Below are 18313 nucleotides of genomic sequence, written 5' to 3' on the forward strand. Positions count from 1 at the left end.
CATCCTGCTCTGCGGTTTTATTATGCTCTGGGTGCAGTTGGAGTACAGACATGTGTGTGTGCGGTGATCGCTGCGGCGATCCGCCATTTTTATTTCACTGTATAATGTGTCCGGCCCTGTATCGATGCAGCGCCAGGTTTTGGCGCCATTCGCCGCCATTTTGGTGGGCGATACTGTCTGTGCACATGGCGGCGCCATTTTCTAGTAGCCTTTTTTCCTCTACCGAGCGGCCATTTTGCTGGAGCCTTCCATAGGCTATATCTATCAGTCAGCATTGCATCACTTCCTCTTTCCCCGGGAACAGCGATCGGTGGCAGCAGTCTGGTGTGCTCTCTCCAGGTTTTTACCTGTCGGTCCTGTCATTCCTTGCTCAGTGTTTGTCTTTCCCTGCGGGGTTAGTGCATACAGCAGTGTGCGGTGGGCTGCGCTCGCCGTGGTTTTAAAGGGCCAGTACCTTTATTGCTTTTCTATACTGGGGCATGGATTCTCAGGATAGCAAGTTTCCCCCCGCCCTGGTGGGGGACCAGGGGGCTGCTGCACCCCCCGAGGGGGCCGATCTGACCACTGTAGTGGCTTCCTTGGTGTCTCAGGTGCAGATGCTGCTGGCTGAACGATCCGCAAAAAGGGCCAGGTTATCCATTTCCTCTGATTCAGAGGGCGATATGGCTGCTGGGGCTGGCGTGCCCTTTTCAGGGTCCTGCTCATCTTTGGACCTTGTGGGGGGAGAGCCTGAGGTGCAGGGGGTTGATGTTTCTCCCCCTGGCTCGCCTGAAGAGCTTGCACTCATGAATGAGCTGATTGCCTCCATAAAGGACACCTTGCACTTGGAGGATGAGCCTGCTCATCCTGCTAGGACGTCTGCTTTCGGAACACAGAGGGCTCGCAAATCAGCGCAGGTTTTTCCCTGCCCTGCTGAATTTCACCATACTGTTAATGAACAGTGGCGCAATTTAAAGAAGCCTTTTACTGTTCCAAATAAGTTTAAATTGCTTTATCCGTTTGCGCCTGCCACAGATGAGCGTTGGTGTGTGGCGCCTCCGGTGGATCACGCGGTAGCCGTTTTGAACAAAGCTACTGCGGTGCCCTCCGAGGACACCCCGGTTTTCCGGACCCTACGGACAGGAGAATAGAGTCTCTTGCCCGTCATGCCTATATGGTGGCTGGTTCTATGCTGAAGCCTATTTTTGCTTCCATTATGGCGGCGCAGGCTGTTGCTGATTGGACCAAGATGCTCAGGCGCACCTTGGCGGCTGATTCCGCTTCGCCTACCACGTTGGCTATGGTGGACCAGATCCATCAGGGTGTCATGTACTTGTGTGATGCGGACTTGAATTTAGCTCCCTTGGCTGCACGCTTGTCCAGCGTGGCGGTTCTGAACCGTCGTCTGATTTGGCTGAAGAATTGGTCGGTCGACCAATCTTCTCGCAAGACGCTGGCGGATTTTCCCTATGCGGGGTCTCGCCTTTTTGGCGAGGCTTTGGATACCCTGATCAAAGGGGTTACGGGGGGCAAGAGTACTCTCCTGCCCCAGTCCTTCAAGCATAAGTCTTTCCGCGGAAAGCGGAATTCCTCGTCTAGGCCCTCTTAGGGGTACTTTCGTGCCTTTCGGTCGCAGTCCAAGGGCAAGCCCTTCAAAGGCCAAGGCTCCCAGAAGAAGCCGTGGACAGAGAAACAAAAGTCCGGCCAGTCCGGTTCAACTTCCCATACCACTTCCGCCTGAAGGGGCGCCCTCACCCGTTTCTGGGGTGGGGGGACGTCTGCGCGGTTTCCTACAACCTTAGCTGGCCCGCGTTCGGGACAGGTGGGTTCAGGAAATCGTTCGGTCTGGTTACAAGATCGAATTTCTCTCTCGGCCGGCGGGCAGATTTTTTCCCTCAAATCTTCAGCTGTCTCCGGAGCGCTTGCAGGATTTGCACTTTGCGGTACGGGACCTGCGGGCCCAGGGGGTGATGGTCCCGGTGCCTCATCGGGACAGGTTTCGGGGGTTTTACTCCAATCTGTTCACTGTGCCCAGAAAGGAGGGCAAAGTGCGTCCGATTCTGGACTTGAAAGCTCTGAACCGCTTTGTGCGGGTTCGCAAGTTTCGCATGGAATCCCTGCGCTCGGTGGTGGCTGCCCTGAGTCCGGGGGAATTCATGGCCTCCATCGATCTGAAGGATGCGTACCTACACATCCCCATTTTCGAAGGTCACCAGAGGTACCTTCGATTCGCCATTGCGGAGGATCATTACCAATTCTTGGCGTTACCTTTCGGTCTCGCTTCGGCTCCGCGGGTTTTTACCAAAGTGCTGGCGCCGGTTCTGGCCCTGTTGCGAGCACAGGGCATTGCTGTCTTGGGGTATCTGGACGATATCCTGATAAGGTCAAATGCCAGTCTGAGCCTGGTGACCGAACTGTCCACCACGATGCGGACTCTGCAGGAGTTCGGTTGGACCATAAACATTCCGAAGTCGACTCTGTGTCCCTCGGTTCGCCTTCCCTATCTGGGAATGATTCTGGACTCTGTCCAAGCGAAGGTCTTCCTGCCGGAGGACAAGCTCCGGACTCTTCAGGACGAGGTCAGGTCCCTCAGGGACAACCGACACTCGTCTCTCCGGACATGCATGAGATGTCTAGGTCTAATGGTTTCGTCTTTCGAGGCGATACCTTTTGCCCAGTTTCACACGCGGGGTCTCCAGGCGGAGATTCTGTCCGAGTGGGACGGGCGACCGCAATCCCTGGATCTACGGATCTCGTTGAGCCAGGACACCAGAAGGGGTCTTCTGTGGTGGCTCCAGTCCCCGGCGGTGTCGGGGGGGGCAAGTCTTTTCGTCCTCTGTCATGGACGGTACTCACCACGGATGCCAGCCTGTTGGGCTGGGGTGGTGTTCTGGGCGTTCTGTCTGCCCAGGGAACTTGGTCGGGGGAGGAGTCTTCCCTCCCGATCAACATTCTGGAATTGAGGGCAATAAAGCTTTGCCTTCTGCGATGGACGGACCGGCTTCGGGGCCGTCCGGTTCGGGTTCAGACGGACAATGCCACTGCGGTGGCCTACATCAACCACCAAGGGGGCACCAGGAGTGCCCGAGCGGCTCGGGAAGTAGCCGACATCCTGTCTTGGGCCAAGACGCACGTCCCGGCGATAACGGCAGTTCACATTCCGGTGGTGGAGAATTGGCAGGCGGATTATCTGAGTCGCCAGACCCTGGACCAGGGAGAATGGTCCCTTCACCCGGATGTCTTCCAGATGTTGTGCGCGAAGTGGGGTTCCCCAGATGTGGACCTGTTCGCATCTCGTCTGAACAACAAGGTGGAAAGGTTCGTAGCAAGAACGCGCGATCCTCGGGCAGACGCCTCAGACGCGTTAGTGGCGCCCTGGCATCAGTATCGTCTGATGTATGCCTTTCCACCGATTCAGCTGCTGTCCAGGCTTCTTCGCAGGTTAGCCTCGGAACCGCACACGGTGATTCTGGTAGCGCCGGACTGGCCTCGCCGGTCTTGGTACGCGGATCTCGTAAATCTGGCAGTCTGCCACTCCGGGAAGATCTCCTGTCTCAAGGGCCGATATTCCATCCTCCTTTACAGTCGCTGGCTTTAACGGCCTGGCTGTTGAAAGCCAGGTCCTGAAGGATAGGGGTCTTTCCTCTGAGGTCATTCCCACTTTGATCAAGGCTAGAAAAGCCTCTTCGGGTAAAATTTATTACCGTACTTGGAAAGCTTACTTTGCCTGGTGTGAGTCCAGGGGGTATTCCCCTCGCTCATACTCGGTGTCGAGAGTGTTGGCTTTCCTCCAAACTGGAGTGGACCAGCGTTTGGCGCTGGCCACGATTAAGGGTCAGATTTCTGCGCTGGCCGTTCTCTTTCAACGCCCTGTGGCGTCCAATTCATTGGTTAGCACCTTTGCTCAGGGGGTGCGACATTTGGCCCCTCCTAGGAGGGACCCTATACCTCCGTGGGACTTGAACTTGGTTCTGTCCGTGTTGCAACAGGCTCCCTTTGAAAAAATCAGGGAAATCTCGTTGTCTCTGTTGTTCAAGAAGGTTGCCTTTTTGGTGGCGATCACTTCGGCTCGCAGGGTGTCGGAGCTGGCAGCTTTGTCCTGCAATTCTCCCTACCTGGTGGTCCACAAGGATAAGGTGGTCCTGCGGCCTAACCCATCTTTTCTTCCGAAAAGGATATCGGATTTTCACCTGAATGAGGACATTGTCTTGCCTTCGCTCTGCGCGAAGCCTAAGCATTCGAAGGAGGTTGCCTTACATTCCTTGGATGTTGTCCGGGCGATCAGGGTCTACCTGTCGTCCACTAAATCTTTTCGCAAGTCAGATTCTCTCTTTGTTCTTCCTGAGGGACCTCGGAAGGGCATGGCGGCGTCGGCTGCGACTATCGCCAAATGGATCAGACAGATCATTGAACAAGCCTATGCCTTGAAGGGGAAGGTTCCTCCTTTTCCTGTGAAGGCGCACTCTACCAGATCTTTGAGTACGTCTTGGGCTTTCCGGCATCAAGCTTCTGTGGCCCAAGTGTGTAAGGCGGCGACTTGGTCGTCCGTTCACACTTTCTCAAAATTCTATAAGGTGGATGTTCAGGCGTCGGCTGATGCCTCCTTTGGCCGTAAAGTTCTCAGTGCGGAAGTCTCCTAGGGACCCTTGTTTTCATTGGCCCTTGGTTGTTGGGGTGTTTTGCCCCCGGGTTGCTTGTTTTTCCTGGGATTGTTGCTCCTGTTGAGCACTTTTTTCCTGTTGCCCAGTTGGTTCTCTTACTCTGGTAAGGTTCCTTTCTCTGATGTGGGTACTGCGTTGCCTTTCTGCGGTTGCGTCTCCCACCCCTCATGTCTACACTGCTTTGGGACGTCCCATTGGTGACGAATTGGGATGGGGTGGCCACTGTCGGAGGACGTAAGAGAAAACGGAATTTTTGTAAAATCTTACCGTAAAATTCCTTTCTCTGAGTCCTCCGACAGTCGCCGCCCCCCGCCCCTCTTTTGGGGTTTTTGTGTACTCTTACTGCTATGCTACCAAACTGAGTTGGGAATGCTGGTGCAGGGAGGTATTGACTGAGGGGGACAGCCCCTAGGGGTGTGTCTATGTTAAAAGCTTTGTATTAACAATTCTTGTTGCCTAGCTACTCCTACGGAGCAAAGGTCAATACCCATTGGTGTCGAATTGGGAAGGGGCGGCGACTGTCGGAGGACTCAGAGAAAGGAATTTTACGGTAAGATATTTTTTTTTTTATCAATGTGGATGCATTTGTTAATTTTTGCAAAAGGTGGACTTTGTCTTTAAAGTAATCAGTGCAGGTGTTTGTTTGCACTGCATACAATGTGATACTCCTTTTAAAGGTGTGTTAACATTTTTAAATAAAGTAAAAGATGAAAGAAGGATTACTATTAAACTGTACTCCTCACTTTGGCAGGATATATACTAAAAAGAAACTGTAAAATCAGACTGGTGCTGTCAGGTTTCATCTTTATGATGTAGGAAGGAATCTTGTAGCTTTTTGCCACATCTTTCAGAAAATAGGTAAAGGGTTGTTTTTATACTGTCTTTTTATATACTGTATGTAATAGAAATTAAATCAGCTTAGTTCCATCTATTTATTTATTTTAGTGTTCCAATGGAAGCCTCAGGAAGCAGTCCAGTTTCGCCAAACTCGCAGGACAGGTCTGCAGTCCATTCTCCAATTCGCTCTCCCCTGAAGCGTCAGGCATCTGTATGTTCCACACGGCTCGGTAGTACAAAGAGTCTTTCAGCGGCATTTTATGGTGACAAACCACTAGGTCCTGTTGGAGTTCAGTTCAGTAGTGATGTCTCACGCAGTGATGAGAATGTCTTAGACTCTCCAAAACAGAGGAGGAGCTTTGGCTCCTTTCCATATACTCCATCTGCAGATTCCAACTCTTTCCATCAGTACCGTTCAATGGACTCTAGTATGTCTATGGCAGATAGTGAAGCTTATTTTTCTGCGGCCGAGGAATTTGAACCCATAAGCAGTGATGAAGGTCCTGGCACATATCCGGGGAGAAAAAGAAGGAAAAAGCAAACTCAAAAAATTGACTATAGCAGAGGATCTATTTACCACAGTGTAGAGGGTCCTTTAACTGCTACTTCACAGGCAGAAGCGAGATTAGATCCAAGAACATTACCACTTCGAACTCATGCTTCTCAGGCTTCATTCGTCTCTGCCCTAGGTGGGGAAGAGGAAACACTGGAACATGTATATGCAATGGAAGCCGAAAAACCTGTGGATAATGAACATACTTCTCAGCAGCCAATTATGTCCTGCTATCAAAACTATTTGAGCCAGTTTCAGGTGTTTAACTGGTCTGTAAAACACCCAACAAATAAAAGAACTTCAAAGTCTTCCCTACATAGGCCATTAGACCTAGACACTCCAACAAGCGAAGAAAGCTCAACTTCCTATGAACAGCTTTGTGTTCCAACTTTTAAGGTAAGCATATAGTAAATAATGGGGGAAAAAAAGTCATTTGAGAATTTCTTTTACTTAATAATTCCATTACCATAAAATACAGCGGTTTATTGTTTTTTTATAGTGCAGGGATTGGATATGAGCTCAAATTTTATGGGTGGTGGTAGATGCGGTGGCTGACAAAAAGCACAATTAGGTTTCTGCCATCTGTTGATCAACATTCAAATGCTGGTTTAATATCTAATCAATCCTGATTTCTCTTTCGTTCTCTGATGGACACAGCTCCATGTTTTCTAGACCATTGGGCTTTATGCTGTTCTCTCTTCAGGAGTAGGACTAGGCGGAAACCTTTTTGGCTACGCCCCTAAGGCAGTTCCAGAGGGTATACCATCACTTCCTGCTATAGGACTTCAGTTTTTTTCTGCCTAGTCAGGAGTAAGGATGATCGAACTTTTGAAAAGTTCGGTTCGGCCAGAACATCCGAACTTCCCGAAAGTTCGGCCCGGATTTCAGAACCCCATTGAAATCAATGGGACCCGAACTTCGGTAATCAAAAAACACCATTTTGAAGCCCCAAGACCCAATAAATGCCCATAAAAAGTGCCTAGGGTTCTGGGTCATGCCCCATTAACTATTAATCACACAAAAAAGTTCTTAAAAATTGTCATTTTTGATAAAAAAGCCAATTATTGAAATTTTTTTTAAAAAAAAGAGAGATTTTTTGATTTTGACTTTGGATTTAGTATCTGGGGGGTCTAAAATGTGTGCATGTGAAGTTTCAGCTCTGTAGCATGTCCAGAACCATGAAAAAAAGATACATTTTCAGTAGAACAGGAATGTGGTTCGGGAGCCTCCTTTAACACCTATATGATCTTTTTTTCTGGTTCTGGACATGCTACAGAGCTGAAACTTCACAGGTACACCTTTTAGACTCCCCAGACACAAAATCACACAAAAAAAGTTCTTAAAAATGTCATTTTTGATAAAAAAGCCAATTATTGAAAAAATTAAAAAAAAAAGAGAGATTTTTTGACCTGGACATTTTTTTTTTTTTTACGCTAGCGTTTTTTTTGGCATTTTTTGGGGTTCTTTTGAGGCAGGCAAAACATCTGAACTTGTGTATAGTGGTACTGTGCACAAGTTCTGATGTTTTGCCTGCCTCCAAAAACCCCCAAAAAATGCCAGCAAAAACACACCTGGGCATTTTTTTTTGGACGCTAGCGTTTTTTTTGGCATTTTTTGGGGTTCTTTTGAGGCAGGCAAAACATCAGAACTTGTGCACAGTACCACTATACACAAGTTCAGATGTTTTGCCTGCCTCAAAAGAACCCCAAAAAATGCCAAAAAAAACGCTAGCGTCAAAAAAAAAAAAAATGCCCAGGTGTGTTTTTGCTGGCATTTTGTGGGGGGTTGAACCCAAAAAAATGCCTTCTATTAAACCGGCAAGGTGTTACAGCAGAGAAGCCATATTCCTGTGCTTAAAGTTTTTTAATACAAACAATCTTTTTTATGGTTCTGGACATGCTACAGAGCTGAAACTTCACATGTACACTTTTTAGACCCCCCAGATCTGAAATCCAAAGTAAAAATCAAAAAATCTTTTTTTTTTTAATTTTTCAATAATTGGCTTTTTTATCAAAAATGACAATTTTTAAGAACTTTTTTGTGTGATTTTGTGTCTGGGGGGTCTAAAAGGTGTACCTGAGAAGTTTCAGCTCTGTAGCATGTCCAGAACCCCAAAAAAAAGATCATATAAATGTAAAAGAGGGGTCCCACCATCCCTGCTCTACTGAAAAATTATCTTTTTTCTGGTTCTGGACATGCTACAGAGCTGAAACTTCACATGTACACTTTTTAGACCCCCCAGACACTAAATCCAAAAAAAGTCATGCCTGCCTCCAAAAATGCCCGATAAATGCAAGAAAAAACGCAGTAGAGAAGCCGTATTCCTGTTCTAATAAAAATTATAAGAAAATGCTCATTTTTGGGGGGTTCTGGACATGCTACAGAGCTGAAACTTCACATGTACACTTTTTAGACCCCCCAGATACTAAATCCAAAATAAAAATCTCTTTTTTTTTTTTTTTTTTTAATTTTTCAATAATTGGCTTTTTTTTATCAAAAATGACAATTTTTAAGAACTTTTTTTTGTGTGATTTTGTGTCTGGGGGGGGGGGGGTCTAAAAGGTGTACCTGTGAAGTTTCAGCTCTGTAGCATGTCCAGAACCAGAAAAAAAAAGGATTGTTTGTATTAGAAAACTTTGAGCACAGGAATATGGCTTCGCTGCTGTAACACCTTGCCGGTTTCAAAGCAGGCATTTTTTTGGGTTCTTTGCAGTCAGGAAAAACATCTGAACTTGTGTATAGTGGTACTGTGCACAAGTTCAGATGTTTTGCCTGTCTCCAAAACCCCCCAAAAATGCCAGCAAAAACACACCTGGGCATTTTTTTTTTTGACGCTAGCGTTTTTTTGGCATTTTTTGGGGTTCTTTTGAGGCAGGCAAAACATCTGAACATGTGTATAGGGGGTATATATAGACATATATGTCTGAATATATACCCCTAGACATATATAGGTGTGATAGTAGCAGAAATATATTCCTGTAAATGATTTCATTAGCGCAAGCATTTATTTCTGCTACTATCACACCTATATATGTCTAGGGGTATATATTCAGACATATAGGTCTATATATACCCCCTATACACATGTTCAGATGTTTTGCCTGCCTCCAAAACCCCCCAAAAAATGCCAGCAAAAACACACCTGGGCATTTTTTTTTTGATGCTAGCGTTTTTTTGGCATTTTTTTTGGGTTCTTTTGAGGCAGGCAAAACATCTGAACATGTGTATAGGGGGTATATATAGACATATATGTCTGAATATATACCCCTAGACATATATAGGTGTGATAGTAGCAGAAATATATTCCTGTAAATGATTTCATTAGCGCAAGCATTTATTTCTGCTACTATCACACCTATATATGTCTAGGGGTATATATTCAGACATATATGTCTATATATACCCCCTATACACATGTTCAGATGTCATGTCTGACATCAAACATGTCCTCAAAAAAGCACTGGCAGTGGCAGCCCCTGCAGCATAAAAAATGCTTGGCTGGTGAGAAGCCATATTCCAGTTCCGAAGCTATTCAGAGAAATGATCATTTCTCTATAGCGGTCACCCTGCTATGGAAGGGTTTTGTCACCCTGCCATAGCAGTCACTGCCAGTTAACCCTACACTACACTACGGTCCCCTTACACTTAACACTTTCCCTACAGAAACTCAATTTTTGAAGCTAACTTAAGTGTAAAGGAGCACTCTAACTACACTAGATATCCCTTTCCTCACACTAAAAATAGCTAAATGACACTTTTAAAGTAAAATTAACAGAACTGCTTCCATTCTCTTCCATGTCCAGTATAACAATGCTAGGAATATGGCGGGGGCGATCTTATATACTGGGGGGCGTATTCACTAATGATTGGTCTAGGGACCCCCTAGTCACTCCAATCACATTCCTAGCATTCTCCTGCCCCCTCAATTGGCTTTTGCTAATGGTTCTGGTCCAATCACGGGCTTTTAAAGCCCATTTCCTGAAGCATTGCATTTTGGGCGGTTCTGGTTGCCGAATTCCGAACTTTTTGGGCAAAAAGTTCTAAATTCGGCCGAACCTCGAACACCCAATGTTCGGGCCGAACCGATGGTGGACCCGAACCGTTCGATCATCCCTAGTCAGAAGTAAGGACCTGGCTCTCTGCTGGGATCCCTGGAATGCCCTGGCATTTTTTCCTTTTCAAATTAAATTTTTTACTTTTTCTTTATTATTTTTGCTCCTGTGTGAACTACAATCAACAGCCGGACTGGGCGACTGGATATCCTAGATCCTTATGGTCTTCCCAGTCTGGCCTGTAAGCGCGACCCAACTATTGGCTCCGCGCTAGGTTGGCCGCGACATAACCCCACTGGACAGGGGCTGGACAGCGAGGGAAACACCTCGCAAGGTCACTTAGCCCTGGTCACGATAGCAGTTACGATCAGAGTCGCAGCGTACCTCAGGCCGCAGCACCCCCATTGCAAGATGGTGAGGTGGACTGCTGGGAGTAACGCCCACCTGGTGCGGTGGTGTAGTGAGTAGTGTCCCCCCTCCTTTCTTGCGTCATTGCTGGGGTGGTCATGGGTACTCCCTGAGGATGGTAGGCCCCCTCCTGTGTCCTTCCTCTCCCTCACATTCTTTCCCCCATCTCCACAGTAGGGTTCCTCCTGTGTAGGTTGCCCTCACCTGCCCGCTGCTTCCCCCTTAGACCCTCCTAGGGGGGCATGGGTGCATTTGGGTAGCAGGGCTTGTAAGATGTTGGGCCGGAAAGTGGTGGGTGGGTGCCGCCGTCGGCCCACTCTTTTTGGTGGTGCTCGTACCTGGGTGCAGCGGGGGGGGGGGGTCACCTCCTGGTGCATCACCCTTTCCATGGGGTCCCAGGTCTTGTGCCGCCATTTTGCCATGGATTCTGCATTCCCAGCTTCGGCAGCCATATTTTCTGTAGTCCAGCGGCTATGTTTTGGGTTTCCCATAGAGAATAACAGTGGCCATTTTCTTGAGTTCGGTGATGTGCTGCCGGGGGCCTCTAGCGTCAGTGTCGGCCCTTCTTTTTTGGCAATTGAGCATCTGGAGCGTGTATCACCTCCTGGAAGCTGCGGGACCCTCTTGATCTCAGTCTGCCCTGGTGGCCATGACAGCAGCCCTGCAGTCACTTGTATCCAAAGTATATATGGCCCTGCAAAGGAGGCCTAGCAAGAAGCGCCCCCGCCTTCATCTGTATCCTCTGCCTCCTCTGAGTCTGAGGTGGATCTGGCCGCCACAGACTAGAGTCAGCCTACGGGTTCTGTGTCCACGCATGCTGAGTGCTCTAATAGTGAGGATGAGTCCTCCTCCTCTGCAGCCGTGCATGAAAAAGTGCTGCTGGAGGCCTTTTCGTGTCAGTGCAGGAAACTTTAAAGTTGGAAGACTCAGCGGATGCTGAGTCGGCGAATAGGTGTTCCTATTTCCTGCCTTTTGTGACGAGATTGTCACTAGTCAGTGGGGTTCCCCAAAACGCATGGTTGGAATACCTAAGTGCTTCGCTAAGAGATATCCCCTTTACGAGTCCCTTCTGAAGAAAGCCTACGGGTTCTGTGTCCACGCATGCTGGACGTCGGTGGACTCTCAGGTTTCCAGGCTAAATAAGGCCACCCTTTTGCTGGTAGACGATTCTCCATCCTTTAAGGGTCCCATGGACAAGAGAACTGAGGCTCTGGTCTGGTACCTTTTCACCGTGGCTGTTTTAAGTTTGAGACCGGTGTTTGCTATCACCTTGGTATCTCAGACCTTAAATGAATTTTACGCCAGGATCTGTAAGGGAGTCAACACCCTCCTGAGCTGGCAGATCAGTTGATCATGGGGGGTTACAGTACATTTGTGATGCATCTTTGGATGCGGCCCCCTTGGCCGGCAGGGTATCTTTGATTGCGGTGATTCTTTGATATGGTTGAAGCACTGGTTGGCCGACCAGGCTTCTAAAAAGGTGATGACTGATTTACCCTTTGTAGGTGACTGTTTGTACGGGGCCTCTATGGAAGAGGGTCATCATTAAGGGTATTACGGGAGGTAAAAGTACATTACTTCTGCAGGTTGCTAGGGGCAAGAAACCTCGTTGTAAACTTGGTCCTTTCTTCTCGGCTCACAAGCGGCCCTTTCGGGCGGGCACCTATGGTTCCGCAAACAAGCTTTCACTAGCCTGAAGGAGCGCCCTCACCCACATCTGGGGTGGAGGGACGTCTTTGCCTTTTTCCGGATCCGTGGACCTTTTTCATTCAGGACAGATGGGTCCACGAGTTGATTCAGTTTGGTTCCAAGATCAAGTTTCGGTCCTTGCCTCTGGCAAGGTTCTTTCCTTCCATCCTATGCCTGTCTCACGAGTGGCTACATGGCCTCTACAGGGCAGTGCAGGACCTGTTAGCACAAGAAGTTATTGTGCCAGTTACAGAGTCAGAATGTTTTCAAGGATTATAGTCAAAGCTGTTTACAGTTCCCAGGAAGGAAGACAGGATTAGTCCCATCTTGGATCTCAAGGCTCTAAACCACTTTCTGTGGGTTCAGAAGTTTCAAATTGAGTCCTTCCGCACGGTAGTAGCTTTTCTTCATCAAGGGGATCTTTTGGCCTCTATCGATCTCAAGGACGCTTACCTTTCATATTCCAATATATGTCAGGCATCAACGTTTTGCCGTGGGCGAGGAGCACTATCAAGTTGTGGTGTTACCTTTTGACCTCGCCTCAGCTCCTTAGGTGTTCACAAAGGTTTTGGCCCCAGTTCTGGCCTTGCTACGACAGAAGGGGATCACGGTACTTGGTTACCTGGACGATCTGCTTCTGCGTGCAGAGTCTTCCTCGGCTCTAGAAGCCAACTTGGACATTACTGTGTGACCTCTACAGGAGTTCTGATGAACACCACATTTTCAGAAATCGGCACTGACACTGTCCACCAAGCTGGACTTCTTGGGTCTGACGCTGGACTCAGCATCAGCCCAGGTGTTGGTGTTGCATCAGATCACCTGCAGGGACGCCCTGTGCGGATACAATCGGACAATGCTACGGCTGTGGCATATGTCAATCATCAAGGGGGCACAGAGTGCCCAGGCAGCCCGGGAAGTGGCCGGTATCTTGAGGTGGGCAGAACTATATGCTCTGGCCCTCTTTGCTGTGCACATTCCGGTTGTAGAGAATTGGCATGCGGACTATCATAGTCGGCAGATGTTGGATCCGGGACAATGGTCTCTTCACCCGAAGGTGTTCCATCAATTGGGCCTCTTCGGTGGGGGCCCCTCAATGTGGACCTGCTGGCCTCCCATCTCAAGAAGGTGCAGAGGTTCTTGTCAAGGTCTCGGGATCCTCTGGCCGACACCACAGATGCCCTGGTGGCCTGTATCGTCTGATTTACACATTTCCTCCAATACAACTTCTGTCAAGATTGCTACGCAGAGTCGAGGTAGAAGGGATTACAGTCATTCTGGTGGCACCAGACTGGCATCACCAGTCTTGGTATGCAGGCCTAGTAAGGTGTACATTACTTGGTGTGAGTCGGGGGGTTTCTCCCTGTTCCTTTTCTGGGTCTCGCCTGTTGGCGTTTCTACAACTATGTGTAAATCAATGTTTTCTTATGGGCACCTTTAAGGGCCAGATTTCTGCTTTGGCCATATTTTTCCAAAGGCCATTGGCGGTGAAGTCCTTGGTTCACACTTTTGTGCAGGGAGTTCGCCATCTGTCTCTGCTGGGGAGATCCCTGGTGCCTCCGTGGGACCTCAATTTGGTACTGTCGGTGCTTCAAAAGCCTCCCTTTGAAAATATTCAAGAACTTCCTCTGCTCACTTTGCCGCTGACGGTGGCCTTCTTAGTAGCTATTCCGTCCGCACGTAGGGTGTCTGAGTTGGCTGCGTTGTCCTGTCGGTCACTTTACCTGATGTTTCATAGGCACAAAGTAGTGTTACGACCTTTTCAGGCGTTCCTTCCAAAGGTTGTCTTGGGGTTTTATTTGAATGAAGATATTGTTTTACCATCCTTATGTACTAAGCCAAAACATCCTAAGGAAATTGCTTTACATTCCTTGGATGTGGTCAGGGCGATTCGGGTGTACCTGGTGGTGACTGAACCGATTCGAAAATCTGATTCTTTGTTCTTATGGCTAGACCTCGTAAGGGGTAGGCCGCATCTGCTGTGACCATTTCCAAGTGGATCAGGCAGACGATGGTGCAGGCTTATTCCATTAAGGGCCAGGTTCCTCCTTTCCCTGTTAAAGCGCATTCTATGATGGCGCTTAGTGCCTCCTGGGCCTTCCACCATCAGGCAACAGTGGTTTAGGTGTGCAAGGCAGCTACGTGGTCATCTGTACACACATTCACAAAGTTTTATAAGGTGGATGTGCTTGCATTTTCGGATGTGGTGTTTGGCCGCAAAGTTTTGCTGGCTGAAGTCGCAGAGACTTTTGCTTCTTGAGGTTATAATTTTTTTGCTGGTGGTGAGCTCCAGTTGTTACTAGTTGAGCTCCTGTTTTTACCTGGTTGGCTATGTTTAGCCTTGTTGGGAATTCTGCGTATTGCTGTGTTTTTCCCACCCCTCATTTTGATACTGCTTTTGGACATCCCAATGGTCTAGAACAGGGCTCAAAGCTAGCCAGGCCTTAAGGGTTACTCGCCACCAGTTGCCCCACCCAACTCCTACCCTGCCCCGCCCCTAATTCCGCCCCTAAACACGCCCTCATAAATTATCTCATAAAATGACACTGTTAAATGTTTTTGCATTAATGCAGAAGTTACAAGAATAAATATTAATAACGTTTTCAGTGCCCATCAGTGCAGCCTCCTCAGTGCCCATCAAGGGTCTGGAGGGCGGGGGGCTGAAGAGCACTAAGGGGCTGGAGGGGGGGGGACTGAAGAGCACTAAGGGGCTGGAGGGGGGGCTGAAGAGCACTGGGGGGCTAGAGAGGGGGGCTGGAGGGGGGGGACTGGAGAGCACTAAGGGGCTGGAGGGGGCTGAAGAGCACTGGGGGGCTGGAGGGGGGCTGAAGAGCACTGGGGGGGTGGAGGGGGGGCTGAAGAGCACTTGGGGGCTGGGGGGGCTGTAGCGGGGGCTGAAGAGCACTTGGGGGCTGTAGGGGGGGCTGAAGAGCACTGGGGGGGCTGGAGAGCACTGGGTGGCTGGAGGGGGGGCTGAAGAGCACTGGGGGGCTGGAGGGGGGGGCTGAAGAGCACTGGGGGCTGAAGGGAGGCTTAAGAGCACTGGAGCCCTGGAGGTGGGGCTAAATAGCATTAGGTGGGCTGGAGGGGGGGCTGAAGAGCACTGGGGGGCTAGAGAGGGGGGGCTGAAGAGCATTAGGTGGGCTGTAGGGGGGGGCTGAAGAGCACTGGGAGGGCTGAAGAGCACTAAGGGGCTGGAGAGGGGGGGGGCTGTACAGCACTGGGGGGCCAGCAAAAGAAAAAAGAAGTTGGATAGGAGGAGCGGTGGAGTGGCTGCATATAGAGGAATTGATCTTTCCATATTCCTCCTGCAGAGAGGAGAATCAGGCATCCAACAGCTGCAGCAATAATATGGAAAGATCAATTCCTCTATATGCAGCCGCCCCACCGCTCCTCCTATCCAGTCACACAGGGAGGCTGCTAAATCCTTGGACACTCACCTGCTTCCAGCCCCTGCGAGCAGCTCAGCACAGACTGAGGGAGCAGCTGCCTTAACATGAGATGATCAGCGCGAGTACCGGCTTGACCCCCTCCATCGGTATGCCACTGCTGGCCGGATAATGTCAGAGCGGCGGATCATCCCACTGTAACAGCTTTAATTGTAATTGCCGAGCGCTCGCTGACACACACAGTCCCGCCTCCTAGCCCGGCTTCTTTGATAGACGTCACACGTCCTGGTTGGCCAGGTGTTCTGTCTATCAAAGAAGCCGGGCTAGAAGGCGGGACTGTGTGTGTCAGCGAGCTCCCGGCAATTACAATTAAAGCTGTTACAGTGGGATGATCCGCCCCTCTGACATTATCCAATCCTTTGGCTGGTCGGCTTTCCTCTCCTCTCTTCCCCTGAGCGGCTCCCGGAGCTCGCCCTACATAATTTTCCACTCGCAAAATGCGAGCAGGCGAGTGGAAAATTTGAGGGCTGGTCTAGAAGACATGGAGCTGTGTCCATCTGTGAACGAAAGAGATAACTGGATTTTTGTCTTACCGTAAAATCCTTTTCTCTGAGGTTCACTGATGGATAAAGCACCCAACCCCTCTGAGTTAAAAGTTCTTCTGACACTGCTTGTTACAAACTGAAGTCCTATAGCAGGAAGTGATGGTATACCCTCTGTGACTGCCTCAGGGGCGTAACCAAAAAGGTTTCCCCCTAGTCCTACTCCTGAAGAGAGACCAGCATAAAGCAAAATGGTCTAGAAGACATGGAGCTGTGGCCGTCAGTGAACCTCAGAGAAAAGGATTTTATGGTAAGACAAAAATCCATTTTTTTTATTTATTTTTTTTAAATATTAGAATTTTTAAATATTAGAAAATGATTCTCATACAGATTCTAAATTGTTTGCATGTTTTGTGATATTAAAGTGATTGTAAAGTCAGGTTTTTTAATTTTAATTTAAAATAACAAACATGTTATACTTACCTGCTCTGTTGCAGTGGGTTTGCACTGAGCAGCCCGGATCCTCCTCTTCTCGGGTCCCTCTTAGGCTTTCCTGGCCCCTTCCTCCTGTTGGGTGCGCCCACAGCTAGCAGCTTTAAATGGGGCAACCAGAGCCAAGTCACAGCTTCCTGTGTCCATTCAAACACGGAGCTTTGGCCTGACCCCGTCCCCTTTCTATTCTCATTGGCTAACTAACTTTGGTTGTCAGCAGCAGAAGCCAATGGGGCCGTGCTGCTGTCTCAGCCAATGAGGAAGAGAGTCCCAGACAGCCGAGACATTCCTACAACATCGCTGGAGCTAGAGGGACCCCCAGGTAAGTATTAGGGGGGCGGGGGGGGGGGGCTGCTGCACACAGAAGGCTTTTTATCTTGATGAATAGAATGCATTAAGATAGGAAACCTTCTGCCTTTACAACCCCTTTAAATATTCTGCAGTTTAGATTCAAATTTTGTAAGTACTGTATGCCTTGAACATCTCCCTTTTTTAAGTGGTGAAATCCTAGTTGGTTGCTCTATCCCCACTTACTAATAATGTAATCAAATCTTCTTCTACAGTTTATTTGATTTAGCATGCTTAGTATACAGGGCATACACAGTCTGCAGTCTCCTCTTTTCTAGTCGTGGCTTTGCCATGCATTAGTAAAAATTACAATGACACTGTAAGTCAGTTCTTTTCTTTTGGCCTTTAGGTGGTGAAACAGGGTTTGTCAGCCAATGCCTTACTTGACCGTGGGATGCAGCTTATGGGTTCTTCCTCCAGGTATGTTGTCTACATATTACTACATTATTTAACAGTTTAAAAGACTTGTGTGTAATTTCACTTTATCCATGTTTAAATAGGTTGCAACAGCTTCTGTCTTTTAAAATATATTGTGGAAAATCTTGCCAGGTGGTTAAGAGGTCTTGCGTGCTAAGAAGTGTCTGATTGAGAAAAGAGGAAAAACAATACAATACCAGATTAGAAATAGCAGTACAGTTTATTGAAAATGTGAGCTCTTTTCCTGTGAGCTGGGTGTCTCCCTACAATCAGCTCTCAGACCACTCCTCGCTCTGCAGAGTTTAAATTCAGCTCTCTGCCCCCTTTTTTCTGAACTCTCAAACAAGCTTATAAATTCAGCACTTTATATGGAAGTAGAGAAGACTGCAGATATACTGATACAACTTATGTAGGAGGATTTGTTTCATCTCTGTGTATCACTTGAGGATAGTCCCTTCAATGGGTACATGTAAGAGTTTACAACCACTTTAAAGCTTTGCCTCCCAGGCAGTGCCAGGACAAGGTCATCCTACGCCCAGGGCAAAGATTTCAAACTGGGCCTCACTGGGAGTAGTGGGTGGAGCTAACAGTGGCATACGGACCAATTGTATGTATTGTTTGTGGCATGCACTGAAATAGTACCAATAGTTGTGCTACAATGCAGCAAACTGAAGAGTTTAAAATGAGTGCACAGATATGGGGCCATGAGTGGCAAAGCAAAAAAAATGTCCCGGTGTCTGTGGTGTCACTGGAAGGAAAAATGTCTCTGTGTCAGTGGTTTTGCTAAGAGGAACAATGGTGCTGCACTAGTTTCAGTGGGGAAAACTTCCTCTGCATTGCTGGTGTTAGTCTAAGGAGGACTTTCAGTGGGAAGAAGGAAGGAAGGAATGGGAGCTGGGCTCTGAAGGATGCATGGTATTAAAGGGATCTAGGAGGCTCTGAGGGGGGT

At 48.5% G+C, this 18313-nt stretch overlaps 1 protein-coding gene across 11 annotated transcripts in view; it reads left to right on the forward strand.

Annotated features, from left to right (window-relative positions):
• Positions 1-18313, forward strand: part of BLTP1 (bridge-like lipid transfer protein family member 1) — a 754177-nt gene that overhangs the window by 353488 nt on the left and 382376 nt on the right. For all 11 annotated transcript variants that reach the window (XM_082243836.1, XM_082243839.1, XM_082243842.1 and 8 more), the window contains exons 28-29: positions 5586-6426; positions 17297-17367. In XM_082243836.1, coding sequence (XP_082099962.1) covers positions 5586-6426; positions 17297-17367 — 912 coding nt within the window. The remainder of the gene's footprint in view (positions 1-5585; positions 6427-17296; positions 17368-18313) is intronic.

Source organism: Pelophylax lessonae (genome assembly GCF_965119305.1).
Source record: "Pelophylax lessonae genome assembly, chromosome: 1".
Classification (NCBI taxonomy): domain Eukaryota; kingdom Metazoa; phylum Chordata; class Amphibia; order Anura; family Ranidae; genus Pelophylax; species Pelophylax lessonae.